This window comes from Strix uralensis, chromosome 39 (genome assembly GCF_047716275.1).
Source record: "Strix uralensis isolate ZFMK-TIS-50842 chromosome 39, bStrUra1, whole genome shotgun sequence".
In the NCBI taxonomy this organism is placed as follows: Eukaryota; Metazoa; Chordata; class Aves; order Strigiformes; family Strigidae; genus Strix; species Strix uralensis.
The window spans coordinates 319,008-333,338 of record NC_134010.1 but is presented as its reverse complement, the minus strand read 5'-3'; the positions used below and the strand labels follow the sequence as shown (position 1 = coordinate 333,338).

General features: G+C 52.4%; 1 protein-coding gene across 1 annotated transcript; it reads right to left on the bottom strand.

The window, feature by feature from the left end:
- Positions 1 to 9,152: 9,152 nt before the first annotated feature.
- Positions 9,153 to 14,023, bottom strand: LOC141937296 (syncytin-2-like). The gene is made up of 2 exons (XM_074854886.1): positions 13,511 to 14,023; positions 9,153 to 10,695 (listed from the first exon to the last, which is right to left on the bottom strand). The coding sequence occupies exons 1-2, from the start codon at positions 13,550 to 13,552 to the stop codon at positions 9,385 to 9,387; spliced, it is 1,353 nt and encodes a 450-aa protein (XP_074710987.1). The 5' UTR covers positions 13,553 to 14,023; the 3' UTR covers positions 9,153 to 9,384.
- Between the last annotated feature and the right edge of the window lie 308 nt (positions 14,024 to 14,331).

Here is a 14,331-nt window from a genome sequence, read left to right as displayed (position 1 = left end):
AAGAGCCCCAAACGGGCACAGAAGGAGAGTGGGAAGATCCACGAAAGGCCACAGACAAGGAGTACGAGGGAGGTGAAGAGCCCCGAAAGGCCACGGAAGACAAGCGGGGAGGGGAAGAGCCCAAAATAGCCATAGGAGGTGAGTGGGAAGAGCACTGAAAGGCAACAGCGAGGGAGGGGAAGAGCCCCGAAAGGCCACGAAAGAGGAGTGGGGAGGGGAAAGGCCCGAAAGGCCATAGAAGGTGAGTGGGAAGAGACCTGAAAGACAACAGAGAGGGAGGGGAAGAGCCCCGAAAAGCCACAGAAGAGGAGCGGGCAGGCTGCTAAGATCCAAGTGGCTCAGGTGGACTTGGACTGGCAGCGTAAAGGTGAACTGTTCATAGCCCGGTGGGCCCAGGAGACCTCGCGCCACCAAGGCAGAGATGCAACATCCAGGTGGGCTCGAGATCGAGGGGTGGACCTCACCATTGACACCATCGCACAGATCATCCACGGATATGAGGCGTGTGCTGCGATCAAACAAGCCAAACGGCTGAAGCCCCAGCGGAATGAAGATCGATGGATGAAATAGAAGTATGGAGAGGCCTGGCAGATCGACTACATCACACTGCCACAGACCCGCCAAGGCAAGCGCCACGTGCTCACAATGGTGGAAGCAACCACTGGATGGCTCGAAACTCATCCAGTGTCCCACGCCACCGCCCGGAACACCATCCTGGGCCTTGAAGAGCGAGTCCTGTGGCGACACGGCACCCCAGAGAGGATTGAGTCGGACAATGGCACTCACTTCCGAAATAACCTCAGAGATGCCTGGGCAGAAGAACACGGCGTCGAGTGGGTCTACCACATCCCCTACCACACACCAGCCTCTGGGAAGATCGAGCGCTACAATGGACTGTTAAAAACTCCATTGAGAGCAATGGGGGGTGGAACCTTCAAACCCTGGGACACACATCTGACAGAGGCCACTTGGTTAGTGAACACAAGAGGATCTGCCAATCGAGCTGGCCCGGCTCAGTCAAAACTTCCACGTGTTGTAGACGGGAATAAAGTCCCTGTGATGCGCATGAGGGACCTGCTGGGAAAAATGGTCTGGGTTAGTCCTGCGCCGGGCAAAGGCAAACCCATCCACGGGATTGTTTTTGCTCAAGGACCTGGGTGCACCTGGTGGGTGATGCAGAAGGGTGGAGAGGTGCGATGCGTACCACAGGGGGACTTGATTGTGGGTGAAAACACAGCGTGAATTTTACTGTGCTTTTGTTAATTTTTCTTTGTTAATGCTCATTGCTAAATGGCAGCTGGATGTGACGCACGTGGTATAGAATAAAGGGGTGGATTATGTCCTGGTTTAGCCAGGATAGGGTTAAGTTTCCCCCGCAGTAGGGAGGGAGCTCTAGCCGGGTTATTCACATACCGTGCTGACGTCACATCCTGGCACCGAAGCGAGCTGGGTCGGTTAACACATGCGTTATGCCATCGCGCTTCTCACTGCTGGATTGGTAGATATTTTGCTCTGTTCATTATTATTATTATTATTGTTACTGTTATTGTTGTTGTTATTTGTTGTATTGCTGTTGCTCTGTTGTATTAAACCTCTCCCCTTATCTCAGCCCCGGGGCTTTGTATTTGACTCCCTTTGTGGGGGAGGGGCAGCGGCCGCGTGGTCTCAGAGCCCGTCAGGGACTAAACCACCACACATGGGCAGAGCAGAGGACCACCAGGCCACTCCCTGTTGCCAGCAACAGGGTCCCAGTGGGGTCAGTGGGCAGACTGGGGGGACTGTGCCACTACCCGGGGATGGTGTTGGCTGGTGCTGGCAGAGGGGGCAGTTTGGGTGCTGGGGTGGTGGCACCCGTGCGTGTGCCAGTGTCCCCCTTGGTGTCACTGGTGGGGGACAGGGACACCACGCTGTACTTCTGGATGCTGCCGGTGACAGTAGCACTGGGGACCATGGGTGCCACTGACACCGGTTTGACCACAGGCTGGACACTGGGGACAGTGGTGGTGCCAGGGGAGGCGGCCCATGGGCACCGGGGACCATGGGGGAACATGGGGCAGTGTGGGACAGGGGAATGTGGGGGGATGTGGGGACAGTCTGGGGAAGAGGACATGGGAGCATGTGGGGTGCGGGGACAGCGTGGGGACATGGGGACCATGGTGGGACATGGGGGGGCATTGGGTCCATGGGGACAGTGTGGGGATGTGGGGACAGTGGGGGGGACAGGGACATGGGGACAGTGTGGGGATAGTTTGGGGACAGTGTGGGGACTCGGGCACCATTGCTGCCACCCTGATGGGGGCCCCAGGACCCTTGGGATGACACAGGTGACAAGTCCCAGGCTGGGTCTGGCATGAGTGCTCGTTCAGGGGCTTTCCTACCCCCAAGGCTCGGCTCACGCTGACTCCAAAAGGCAGTTTATTGCCACAGAAAAGGGCCCCTTCCACCGGGACTCCACCGCGACTTCCACCGTGGCGTGGGTGGCACCAACCTCAGAGGGGGTGCCAGGAGGCCGAGTGCGTCCCTGCCCCTACGTAGGGGTGGCGATGTCACCGTGGCCATGGTAACCTGCAAAAGGTTTCCCTGCCCATAGATGGGGGTGTGATGTCACAATGGCCACTGTGACCCGCCAAGGGTGTCCCTGCCCATAGATGGGGGTGCCGATGTCACAATGGCCGCTGTGACCCGCAGGGACAAGCCTATAAAAAGGATCGCTGGGCTTCAGCCAGTCAGTGCGACCTGGGAGTTGAGGAGAGGGCAGGGGAGGGATGGGGCTTGCAGGGGGCTGCCGACGGAGGAGGAGGGGTCCCACACCTCGGGGCACTGGGGCTGTGCTGAGAGCTGACCCGCTTGGGAAGCTCCCAACACTCGCTGTGCTCGTGCGCCATGTCTGAGAGGGAAGAGGAGGAGGCCCCCGACTCGATGGAGGAGGGTGAGAGCAAAGTTTCCCTCCCACAGCACAGCAGAGTGGCTATCAGGGCGTTCAGCGTGGGGCCAAGCGCGGTGGCAGGAAGACGCAGTGCCTGCGATGCCCCTTCCTCGCCACGGCCCCCAGCCCTGCCCCTCAGCCCCTCAGGGACGGAGCAGGCCCCTGGGGACAATCCCTCAGGGACGCTTCCCCCGGCCCCACACAGGTGCTCATTCCCGCCAGCATTTGCTCTCTCCCCTCCTGCGTGCGGACTATGCTGCCAGGCAGCGGCGGACCCGAATAACTGCACGCAGTAATACGAGTGGGAAGAGCTCTGTGCCCATTTCTTTTGTGTGGTGAGTGCCCCGGGGCTACCTCCAGCTCGCTCACAGACACAGCCACACGCTCCTCATCAGCTCCTCCTCTCTTCTGCACATTTTTGCCAGTGAGCTTTTTTACTGTCTGGACAAGCCCTGAAAAGCCACAGAAGAGGAGCGGGGAGGGTACGAGACCCAAAAGGCCATGGAGGAGGAACAGGGAGGTGAAGAGCCCCAAAAGGCCATGCAACAGGAGCGGGAGGGGAAGAGCCTCAAAACGCCATGGAAGGTGTTTGTGAAGAGCCCTGAAAAGCCACGGAAGAGGCTAGGGCAGGGGAAGAGACATGAAAGGGCACGGAAAAAGAGTGGGAAGGGCCCCAAAATGGTGAGGTGAAGAGTCCTGAAAAGCCACGCAATTGGAGCGCGGATGAAAAAAGCCCTAAAAGGCCACGGAAGAGGAACAAGAGGGGAAGAGCCCAAAAACACCACAGAAGGTGAGTGGGAAGAGCCCTGAAAGGCCACAGACAAAGGAGTGGGGAGGGGAAGAGCCCCGAAATGCAACGCAAGGTAACTGGGAATAGCCCCGAAAGGCCACAGAAGTGGAGCAGAGAGGGCAAAAGCCCCCAACAGCCACGGAAGAGGAATGGGAGGGGAAGAACCCCGAAAGGACGTGGAAGGTAAATGGGAAGAGTCCTGAAAGGCAACAGAGAAGAAGGTGAGGGGAAGAGCCCCGAAAGGCCACAGAAGAGGAGCGGGGAGGGGAAGATCCCAGAAAGCCCACGGAAGAGGAGCGAAAAGGGGAAGAGTCCCTGAAAGCCCACGGAAGAGGAGCAGGGAGGGGAAGAGCCCTGAAAAGCCACAGAGGAGGAGCGGAGTGGGCAATTCCCCAAAAGGCCACGATAGCGGAACAGGGAGGGCAAGAGCCCCAAAACACCACGGAAGGTAAGTGAGAAGAGCCCTGAAAGGTGACAGAAGAGGAGCGGGGAGGGATAGAGCCCCAAAACGCCACGGAAGTTCAGTGGGAAGAGTCCTGAAAGGCAACGCAGAGGAGCAGAGAGGGGAAGAGCCCGAAAAACCCATAGAAGGTGAGAGGGAAGAGCACTGAAAGGCAACAGATAGGGAGGGGAAGAGCACCGAAAGGCCACAGAAGGAGTGTGGGAAGAGCACTGAAAGGCCACGGAAGAGGAGTGGGGAGGGGAAAGGCCCGAAAGACCATGAAAGGTGAGTGGGAAGAGCGTTGGAAGGCAACAGAGAGGGAGGGTAAGAGCACCGAAAGGCCACGGAGGAGGAAGAGGGAGGTGAAGAGCCCCGAAAGGCTACAGAAGGAGTGTGGGAAGAGCCCCGAAAGGCCACGGAAGGTAAGTGGGAATAATCCTGAAATGCAACGGAGAGGAGCAGAGAGGGGAAGAGCCCAAAAAAGCCATAGAAGGTGAGTGGGAAGAGCACTGAAAGGTAACAGAGAGGTAGGGGAAGAGCACCAAAAAGCCACAGAAGGTAAGTGGGAAGAGCCCTGAAAGGCAACGGAGAGGAGCAGAGAGGGGAAAAGCCCCGAAAGGCCAGGGAAGGAGAGTGGGAAGAGCCCCGAAAGGCCACGAAAGAGGAGCAGGAAGGGGAAAGGCCCGAAAGGCCATGGAAGGTGAGTGGGAAGAGACCTGAAAGGCCACGGAAGGTAAGTGGGAAGAGCCCTTCAAGGCAACGGAGACAGCAGAGAGGGGAAAAGCCCCAAAAGGCCGAGGAGTGGGAAGAGCCCCGAAAGGCCACGGAAGAGGAGCGGGGAGGAGAAAGGCCCGAAAGGCCATGGAAGGTAAGTGGGAAGAGACCTGAAAGGCCACAGAAGAAGAGCGGGGAGATGAAGAGCCACAGAAGCGGAGCGGGGAGGCGAAGGGCTTTGAACGGCCATGGAAGAGAAACGGGGAGGGGAAGAGCCCCGAAAAGACACACAAGAGGAGCGGGGAGGGTAAGAGCACCAAAAGGCCACGGAGGAGGAAGAGGGAGGTGAAGAGCCCCGAAAGGCCACAGAAGGAGTGTGGGAAGAGCCCTGAAAGGCAACGGAGAGGAGCAGAGATGGGAAGAGCCCAAAAAAGCCATAGAAGGTGAGTGGGAAGAGCCCCGAAAGGCCACAGAACGAGAGTGGGAAGATATGGGAGACCTCGACTGGTGCGAGGGATCAGAATGTAAGTTTGGTATTGACCTTGAGCAGATAACCACGTACCCTTAAGAGGCTTGAAAGCCCCAAGAAGAGCTGAGTAAACAAGATTTAAAAACTACCAGACCGGAACTGCCTGACCGCAAGGAAAGGAAGGTTATCGAGGCTGCAACCAGAGAAGAGGTCATCCAATCATGAACTGTTCATGATTATAATCATATAAAAAGTTATAAAAAGGCTTGTTTACAATAAGTACTTGTTTACAATAAAGTAGCCATTTTTTGCACAATTCTGTGTTTATCGTGTCCGTCTCAACAGCGACAGGAAGAGCCCTTAAAGGCAATGGAGAGGAGCAGGGAGGGGAAGAGCCCTGAAAGGCCACAGACAAAGGAGTGGGGAGGGGAAGAGCCCCGAAACGCCACAGAAGGTGTGTGGGAAGAGTCCTGAAAGGCCACAGAAGAGAAGCAGGGTGGGGAAGAGCCCCGAACAGCCACGCAATAGGACGGGGTGGGGTAGAGACCCGAAAAGAGAGGGAGAGGGAACAGGGACAGGAAGAGCACTGAAAGGCCACGGAATAGGAGTGGGGAGGGGAAGAGCCCCAGATGCCACAGAAGGTGTGTGGTAAGAGCCCTGAAAGGCAACGGAGAGGAGCGGGGAGGGGAAAAGTGCCAAAAGGCTGCGGAAGGTAAGTGGGAAGAGCCGTGAAAGCCCACAGACAAGGAGTAGGGAGGGGAAGAGCCCAGAAAGGCCACTGAAGGACTGTTGGAAGAGCCCCGAAAGGCCACACAATGTAAGTGGGAAGAGCCCTGAAAGGCAACACAGAGGAGCAGGGAGGGGAAGATGCCCGACAGACCACAGAAGAGGAGCGGGGATGGTAAGAGACCCAAAAGGCCACGGATGGAATCTTGGAAGAGCTCTGAAAGGCCACGGAAGACAAACAAGGACAGGAAGAGCCCCAAAACACCACAGAAGGTGAGTGGGAAGAGACCTGAAAGGCCAAGAAGAGGAGCGGGGAGGGTACGAGACCCAAAAGGCCATGGAGGAGGAACAGGGAGGTGAAGAGCCCCGAAAGGCCATGCAACAGGAGCGGGAGGGGAAGAGCCTCAAAACGCCATGGAAGGTGTTTGTGAAGAGCCCTGAAAAGCCACGGAAGAGGCTAGGGCAGGGGAAGAGACATGAAAGGGCACGGAAAAAGAGTGGGAAGGGCCCCAAAAGGCCACAAAATACGAATGGTAAGGTGAAGAGTCCTGAAAAGCCACGGAAGTGGAGCGGGGACGAGAAGAGCCCTGAAAGGCCACACGTAAGTGGGAAGAGTCCTGAAAGGCCGCAGACAAGGAGCAAGGGAGAGGAAGAGCCCCGGAAAGCAACGGGAGAGGAGCAGAAATGCAAAGAGACACAAAAGGCCACATAAGGAGAGTGGGAAGAGCCCCGAAAGACCACAGAGAAGGAACGGGGAGGGGAAGAGCTCTGAAAGGCAACGGAAGGAGAGTTGGAAGAGCTCTGAAAGGCCACGGAAGAGGAGCGGGTGTGGGAAGAGCCCCAAACGGGCACAGAAGGAGAGTGGGAAGATCCACGAAAGGCCACAGACAAGGAGTACGAGGGAGGTGAAGAGCCCCGAAAGGCCACGGAAGACAAGCGGGGAGGGGAAGAGCCCAAAATAGCCATAGGAGGTGAGTGGGAAGAGCAGTGAAAGGCAACAGCGAGGGAGGGGAAGAGCCCCGAAAGGCCACGAAAGAGGAGTGGGGAGGGGAAAGGCCCGAAAGGCCATAGAAGGTGAGTGGGAAGAGACCTGAAAGACAACAGAGAGGGAGGGGAAGAGCCCCGAAAAGCCACAGAAGAGGAGCGGGCAGGCTGCTAAGATCCAAGTGGCTCAGGTGGACTTGGACTGGCAGCGTAAAGGTGAACTGTTCATAGCCCGGTGGGCCCAGGAGACCTCGCGCCACCAAGGCAGAGATGCAATATCCAGGTGGGCTCGAGATCGAGGGGTGGACCTCACCATTGACACCATCGCAGAGATCATCCACGGATGTGAGGCGTGTGCTGCGATCAAACAAGCCAAACGGCTGAAGCCCCAGCGGAATGAAGATCGATGGATGAAATAGAAGTACGGAGAGGCCTGGCAGATCGACTACATCACACTGCCACAGACCCGCCAAGGCAAGCGCCACGTGCTCACAATGGTGGAAGCAACCACTGGATGGCTCGAAAGTCATCCAGTGTCCCACGCCACCGCCCGGAACACCATCCTGGGCCTTGAAGAGCGAGTCCTGTGGCAACACGGCACCCCAGAGAGGATTGAGTCGGACAATGGGACTCACTTCCGAAATAACCTCAGAGATGCCTGGGCAGAAGAACACGGCGTCGAGTGGGTCTACCACATCCCCTACCACACACCAGCCTCTGGGAAGATCGAGCGCTACAATGGACTGTTAAAAACTCCATTGAGAGCAATGGGGGGTGGAACCTTCAAACCCTGGGACACACATCTGACAGAGGCCACTTGGTTAGTGAACACAAGAGGATCTGCCAATCGAGCTGGCCCGGCTCAGTCAAAACTTCCACGTGTTGTAGACGGGAATAAAGTCCCTGTGATGCGCATGAGGGACCTGCTGGGAAAAATGGTCTGGGTTAGTCCTGCGCCGGGCAAAGGCAAACCCATCCACGGGATTGTTTTTGCTCAAGGACCTGGGTGCACCTGGTGGGTGATGCAGAAGGGTGGAGAGGTGCGATGCGTACCACAGGGGGACTTGATTGTGGGTGAAAACACAGCGTGAATTTTACTGTGCTTTTGTTAATTTTTCTTTGTTAATGCTCATTGCTAAATGGCAGCTGGATGTGACGCACGTGGTATAGAATAAAGGGGTGGATTATGTCCTGGTTTAGCCAGGATAGGGTTAAGTTTCCCCGCAGTAGGGGGGGAGCTCTAGCCGGGTTATTCACATACCGTGCTGACGTCACATCCTGGCACCGAAGCGAGCTGGGTCAGTTAACACATGCGTTATGCCATCGCGCTTCTCACTGCTGGATTGGTAGATATTTTGCTCTGTTCGTTATTATTATTGTTACTGTTATTGTTGTTGTTGTTTGTTGTGTTGCTGTTACTCTGTTGTATTAAACCTCTCCCCTTATCTCAGCCCCGGGGCTTTGTATTTGACTCCCTTTGTGGGGGAGGGGCAGCGGCCGCGTGGTCTCAGAGCGCGTCAGGGACTAAACCACCACACATGGGCAGAGCAGAGGACCACCAGGCCACTCCCTGTTGCCAGCAACAGGGTCCCAGTGGGGTCAGTGGGCAGACTGGGGGGACTGTGCCACTACCCGGGGATGGTGTTGGCTGGTGCTGGCAGAGGGGGCAGTTTGGGTGCTGGGGTGGTGGCACCCGTGCGTGTGCCAGTGTCCCCCTTGGTGTCACTGGTGGGGGACAGGGACACCACGCTGTACTTCTGGATGCTGCCGGTGACAGTAGCACTGGGGACCATGGGCGCCACTGACACCGGTTTGACCACAGGCTGGACACTGGGGACAGTGGTGGTGCCAGGGGAGGCGGCCCATGGGCACCGGGGACCATGGGGGAACATGGGGCAGTGTGGGACAGGGGAATGTGGGGGGATGTGGGGACAGTCTGGGGAAGAGGACATGGGAGCATGTGGGGTGCGGGGACAGCGTGGGGACATGGGGACCATGGTGGGACATGGGGGGGCATTGGGTCCATGGGGACAGTGTGGGGATGTGGGGACAGTGGGGGGGACAGGGACATGGGGACATGTCGCAGTTGAGACGGACACGACAAACATCAGATTGTGTGAAAGCGACCAAAATGGCTGCAAAAGCCCCTTTATTGTTTTAACAAGCTTTTTTATAACCTTCTTCAAAGTAGGTGTTCATACAGGATTGGTTTACTTTAGTAACTAACAGTTCACGATTGGGTGATAGTTTCTCGCCTGAATCGTCAGGACAGTTCTTCTTATCTTAGTTCTCTAATCTTGTTTCCATGGCACTTCTCGGGACTTTCTGGCCTCTCATGGATACACTGGAATGTCTTCAAGGTTAAATTCTTCTTCAGTTAGACTAGAGGCAGACCCGCTGCCTCCCCCGACAATTCCCCCTTTTTGTATTTGTGCTAGAAATATTGCAGAAACAGTCTTCTGCAGGGCCCTTTGCAGAAGACTGACAAGACATGGCAACATCAAAAGCACAGTCACAATTACCAAGATCATGACCCCCACAGTTTTGACCAGAGATATCAACCATCCAGAAAGTCCCCATCCTTTAAACATCCTTGTAAGCCAATCCAATCCGTCCTCTTCTGTTAGACGCCTCACACCATCCTTCAGCTGCTGTATACTTTTAAAAATAGATTCTGAGTGGTCAGACAAATTCATGCAACACATTCCTTCAAAATCTTCACATCCATGTCCTTGCGCTAAAAGCAAAAAGTCAATTGCAGCCCTGTTCTGTAAAGTAGCATGTCTAACACTATCAACATCAGTTAAAAGGCCACTTAAAGCTAAAGAAGTAGCATTAGTCTGTTTGCTAAGCCAACATCCCAACTTATTCAAAGTCGTTAAGGCATTTGCAACACCAACTCCTGGTGCCAATATGGAGGCCGTTATGATCTGGCCTGGATTCCAGAATTCAACGTTATCTCGACAAGAACTTTCAAACCGATGAACGGTCCTTGGGACTCGCTTATGTTTTCGAGTCATATTCAGAATCATTGACACATTTGGTGTTAATAACGTGAGACGTCCGAGGCTACACGGGCCTCCATTCAGTTTAGATGGGACGCCTCCCCAGGCACGATCTCCACAGATTAGAAACACACCAGGAGGTAATGCAAGAGGAACAGCAAAAGATCGTGAGATGTTAGTCGAAGTATAATTGCACCAAGCAGTTGAATTATGATAAGCAGCATTAGTTGCATTCACATTTTGCCCTCTCCGTGTGGTGTTATAGGAGTAATTAAAAAACACACAAGCATCCATTATAACAGAGCCTAGCAACTCTAGCTCTTGGGGTTCTTGCGTAACCTGTGGAAGGTGACTATATACACCATCCCAATTATCTGTACAATTTTTTGAAGAGTTGCAAAGAGAGAAAGCCTGAAGGGTTTGTGGGATTGGCCATGTGTCTACTGGCACTCCCACCAAACAGGTGGAGAATGGATTTTCCGGGTTCGCAGTAGAAAGGCACAAGGTTTCTTGATGTGTCATATTTGCCAAAGTTACCCAGATATTCTGCTTGGGTTGTGGAACTACCCATCCTTCAGCCTGATGCAGGTTCCAGCACAGGCCGAACACACCGAGCAGGAACCCAGCGAGGGCCGGCATCTGTAGAGACACAAGCATAACCCCTGCCCCAGGTTAATAATTCACATGGTCCACTCCACTGGCCAGTAATTAGATCTCTAACATGCACTTTGATGTCTTTTTGCAAATCCTGTTTTGAAAAAAGAGAAGAGAAATGCTGAAAAAGAGGAGGTAAAGAAGAATTATCCCCGTAATGGAGAAAGTTAAGAACATAAACTGCTTTATCTAAACATGCCTGTGGTGGTTCCCCAATCATTCCCCCTTTTTGTTTTTGAAGCTGCCGCTTCAACGTACTATGTGCACGCTCAACAATTGCTTGTCCTGTTGGGGAATGGGGAATTCCTGTAACATGAGTAACACCCCACAAATTAAAAAATGTTTGAACCTTCTGTGAAATGTATGCTGGGCCATTGTCCGTTTTTATTTGGCGTGGTACCCCAAGCATAGAGAAAGCCTTTTGGAAGTGTCGAACTACATCTTTTCCTGTCTCCCCGTTATGTGCTGTTGCTACTAAGGCATGAGAATAAGTATCAATGGAAACATGAACATACTTCTGTCGGCCAAATTCATTTATGTGAGTAACATCACTTTGCCAAATCTGTAAAGCCTGCATACCTCTGGGGTTAGTACCAAAATACACTGGTGTGTGAGTTCCTTGGCAGTCAGGGCAGGCGGCTACAATAGACCGAGCTTCCGCATGAGACAAGCCGAACTGCCGTCGTAAAGCTCGATATCCTTGGTGAAAAAATTGATGTGATAATACAGCTTGTTGCTTTATGTTAGGAACAGTATTAAGAGCCATAGCGGAAACAAGAGCATCCACTCTGGCATTACCTTCTGTATAAAATCCTGGTAAAGTGGTATGACTACGGATGTGCATGATAAAATAAGGTTCTGTCCGTAGTTGAATACTTTTCCAGAGTTCTAAAAGTACATCAAATAATAATTGATTGTCTGACATGGTCAAAACCACTTTGTCTAGTCTAGAAACTAAGTTAGCTACATATGCTGAGTCAGTTACAATATTTACAGGAACAGAAAAAATAGAAAAAACAACAGCCATTGCACGCAGCTCTACTACTTGTGGAGAACCATTTTGATATACTACTTTGTTGTTCCAGTTGTTGTTTTCATACCATACTACTGCTGCTTTACCTGTTTTTCCTGAGCCATCTGTAAAAACAGTAGGGCCGTTCACTGGTTCTGGGCGGCTTAAATTTTTTTGACCAAATGGTATTTCTCGAGCAAATTTCAGTAGTGGATGTGACGGCAGGTGATATGACACCTGTCCTTGAAAACCCGCCATGGCTGCCTGTAGTTCATAATTATTTGCCAAGCACCATTCAAAATACCAATTTTGAACAGGTAAAACAATCTTAGCTGGGTCACGCCCTGTTAGTTCTGTACATCGTTTTCTGGCTTTTATGATTACATCAGCAATAAGCTCAAACAGTCCAGGAGCAGTTTTTCGTGGTCGGAATGACAGAAACATCCATTCTAGAATGTGCAGTGGGTCATCCCACTCAGAATTCCACTGCACCAAAGCACCAAATGGTACAGTTTTGTCAATTAGTACAAAGAGTTGCACCAATTGAGACAGATCTATTCGAGAAACAAATTTCTCGTGTATAGATCGTTCCACCATGTGAATTACCTTTAATGCTTCCTCAGTTAATACTCTGGGTTCTGTTGGATCATTGGAATTTTTTAATAATTCCAATAAAGGTTGCAGTTGTGAATTGGTCAGTCCGAGATAGGGTCTAATCCAATTCAGAGATCCCATTAACTTCTGTACATCATTAAGGGTTTTAACTTCAAGGTTAAGTTTCACAGGTTGAGGCATTACCTGCCTACCTGTGACTGTTAGTCCTAAATACTTCCAGGGTTCTACTTTCTGCACCTTTTCAGGGGCGATAACTAATCCATAGTGTTGTAATGAATTTCTAGTCACATTCTCCATGTCATTCAACTGCTCCTTGTTGTTTGATGCTAACAGGATGTCATCCATGTAATGGTAACAATAACTGGTAGGGAATCTTTCCCTTACAGGTGACAAAGCTTGTGCCACAAACCATTGACAAATTGTTGGTGAATTTTTCATGCCCTGCGGCAGAACTTTCCATTGATATCTTTTTGCAGGTTCTGCATGATTGACAGAAGGCACAGAGAATGCAAATTTTTCCCTGTCTTGACAAGCTAATGGTATTGTAAAAAAAACAATCCTTGAGATCCATGACAATGATTTCCCAATCTTGAGGGATCATGGCCGGTGAAGGCATGCCTGGTTGTAGAGCCCCCATCGTGGCCATGACAGCATTGATCTGCCGCAGGTCATGCAAAAATCGCCATTTTCCTGATTTCTTTTTTATCACAAACACTGGAGTATTCCAGGGGCTCTGAGAGGGTTCAATGTGTCCAGCAGCTAGCTGTTCTGCCACCAATTCTTGCAGGGCCTTTAATTTCTCCATTGGTAGGGGCCACTGATCCACCCACACAGGGTTATTCGTTAACCAAGTTAAAACAAGCGTGGGTTGCCTAACACCCTGCAGCACAGTGGCCCCCGTTAAAAATCCGTAGTAATCTTCACCCCCCACTGTGACAAGCAATCTCTCCCCCATAGATTGAGGGGAGCTGCTGTCACATATGGTTTAACGACTGCTTGTTGGCCCTCAGGATTGGTGATCAGAATTGCCGTAGCTGCTGTTCTTGCTCGTGCGGAGCCTCCCAGCCCCACTACCCCTGTGTCCACATCCTCTGTTGGCCAGGTGGATGGCCACAGATAGTTAGAAATAATAGTCACATCGGCGCCCGTATCTAGGAGCCCCGCAAGCCTTACTGTAGTCGGTGAATGTCCATGATTTGACAGCGTGCACGTCATATGTGGTCGAGATGATGAGACAGTCTGAGACCAGCACACTTGAGGGGGTCCTGTAGAACCGAAGCCTCCATCGCCTCGCAGTCGCTGTTCTGCTTTTGGGACACAACTCAAAAAAGGAACAAGTTGAGCAAGACGAGTACCTTTTGGAATCGTAACAGGTGGATAAAGGGTCGAAACTAATGCACAAATTTGACCCGTAAAGTCAGCATCAATGACTCCCACATGCACGATTAATCCGTTTAAGGTGCTACTTGATCTTCCTATAAGTAACGCACTCAGTCCTCGTCCTATGGGACCCCTTGCCTCAAGAGGGACCTTAACAATGTCTTTTGTAACTATAGTTATTGTGTCGGCGGTGGATACATCCAACCCTGCTGAGCCAGTAGTTGCGGCTGATAGCTGCTCACAGAGGGGATTTGACCTGTTGTCTGGAGGGGATTTGATGTCCTCGCGCGCCCTCTCGCGCTCTTCTTGTGGTTTCCCTGTATCGGTTGCCCGTTAGCATGAAACTTGGAACGACATTGTTTCGCGAAATGTCCCGATTTCCCACATTTATTGCAATTAGTTCCTGGTGGGACAGTCATGGGCTGCTTGCCTGCCGACCTTCTGTTCGGGCAATTTACTTTCATATGACCGTCTTTACCACATCCAAAGCATTTTCCTGTATTTCGCATGTTCATGGCAGTAGCTAAAGCCGCCATTTTATGTTCCACTGTACCAACCTTTGAACATGCGGCCACCATGTCAGGAATAGAAGGATCTCCTGGTAAAGACTGTAT

What these genes read in the sequence shown, in the direction of transcription:
- LOC141937296 (XM_074854886.1), bottom strand. Translation starts at nt 13,552, where the DNA reads ATGACGTGCACGCTGTCAAATCATGGACATTCACCGACTACA. An exon ending in ATGGACATTCACCGACTACA is followed by an intron (nt 10,696 to 13,510) that starts GTAAGGCTTGCG and finishes GTGTCTCTACAG; the next exon opens with ATGCCGGCCCTCGCTGGGTT.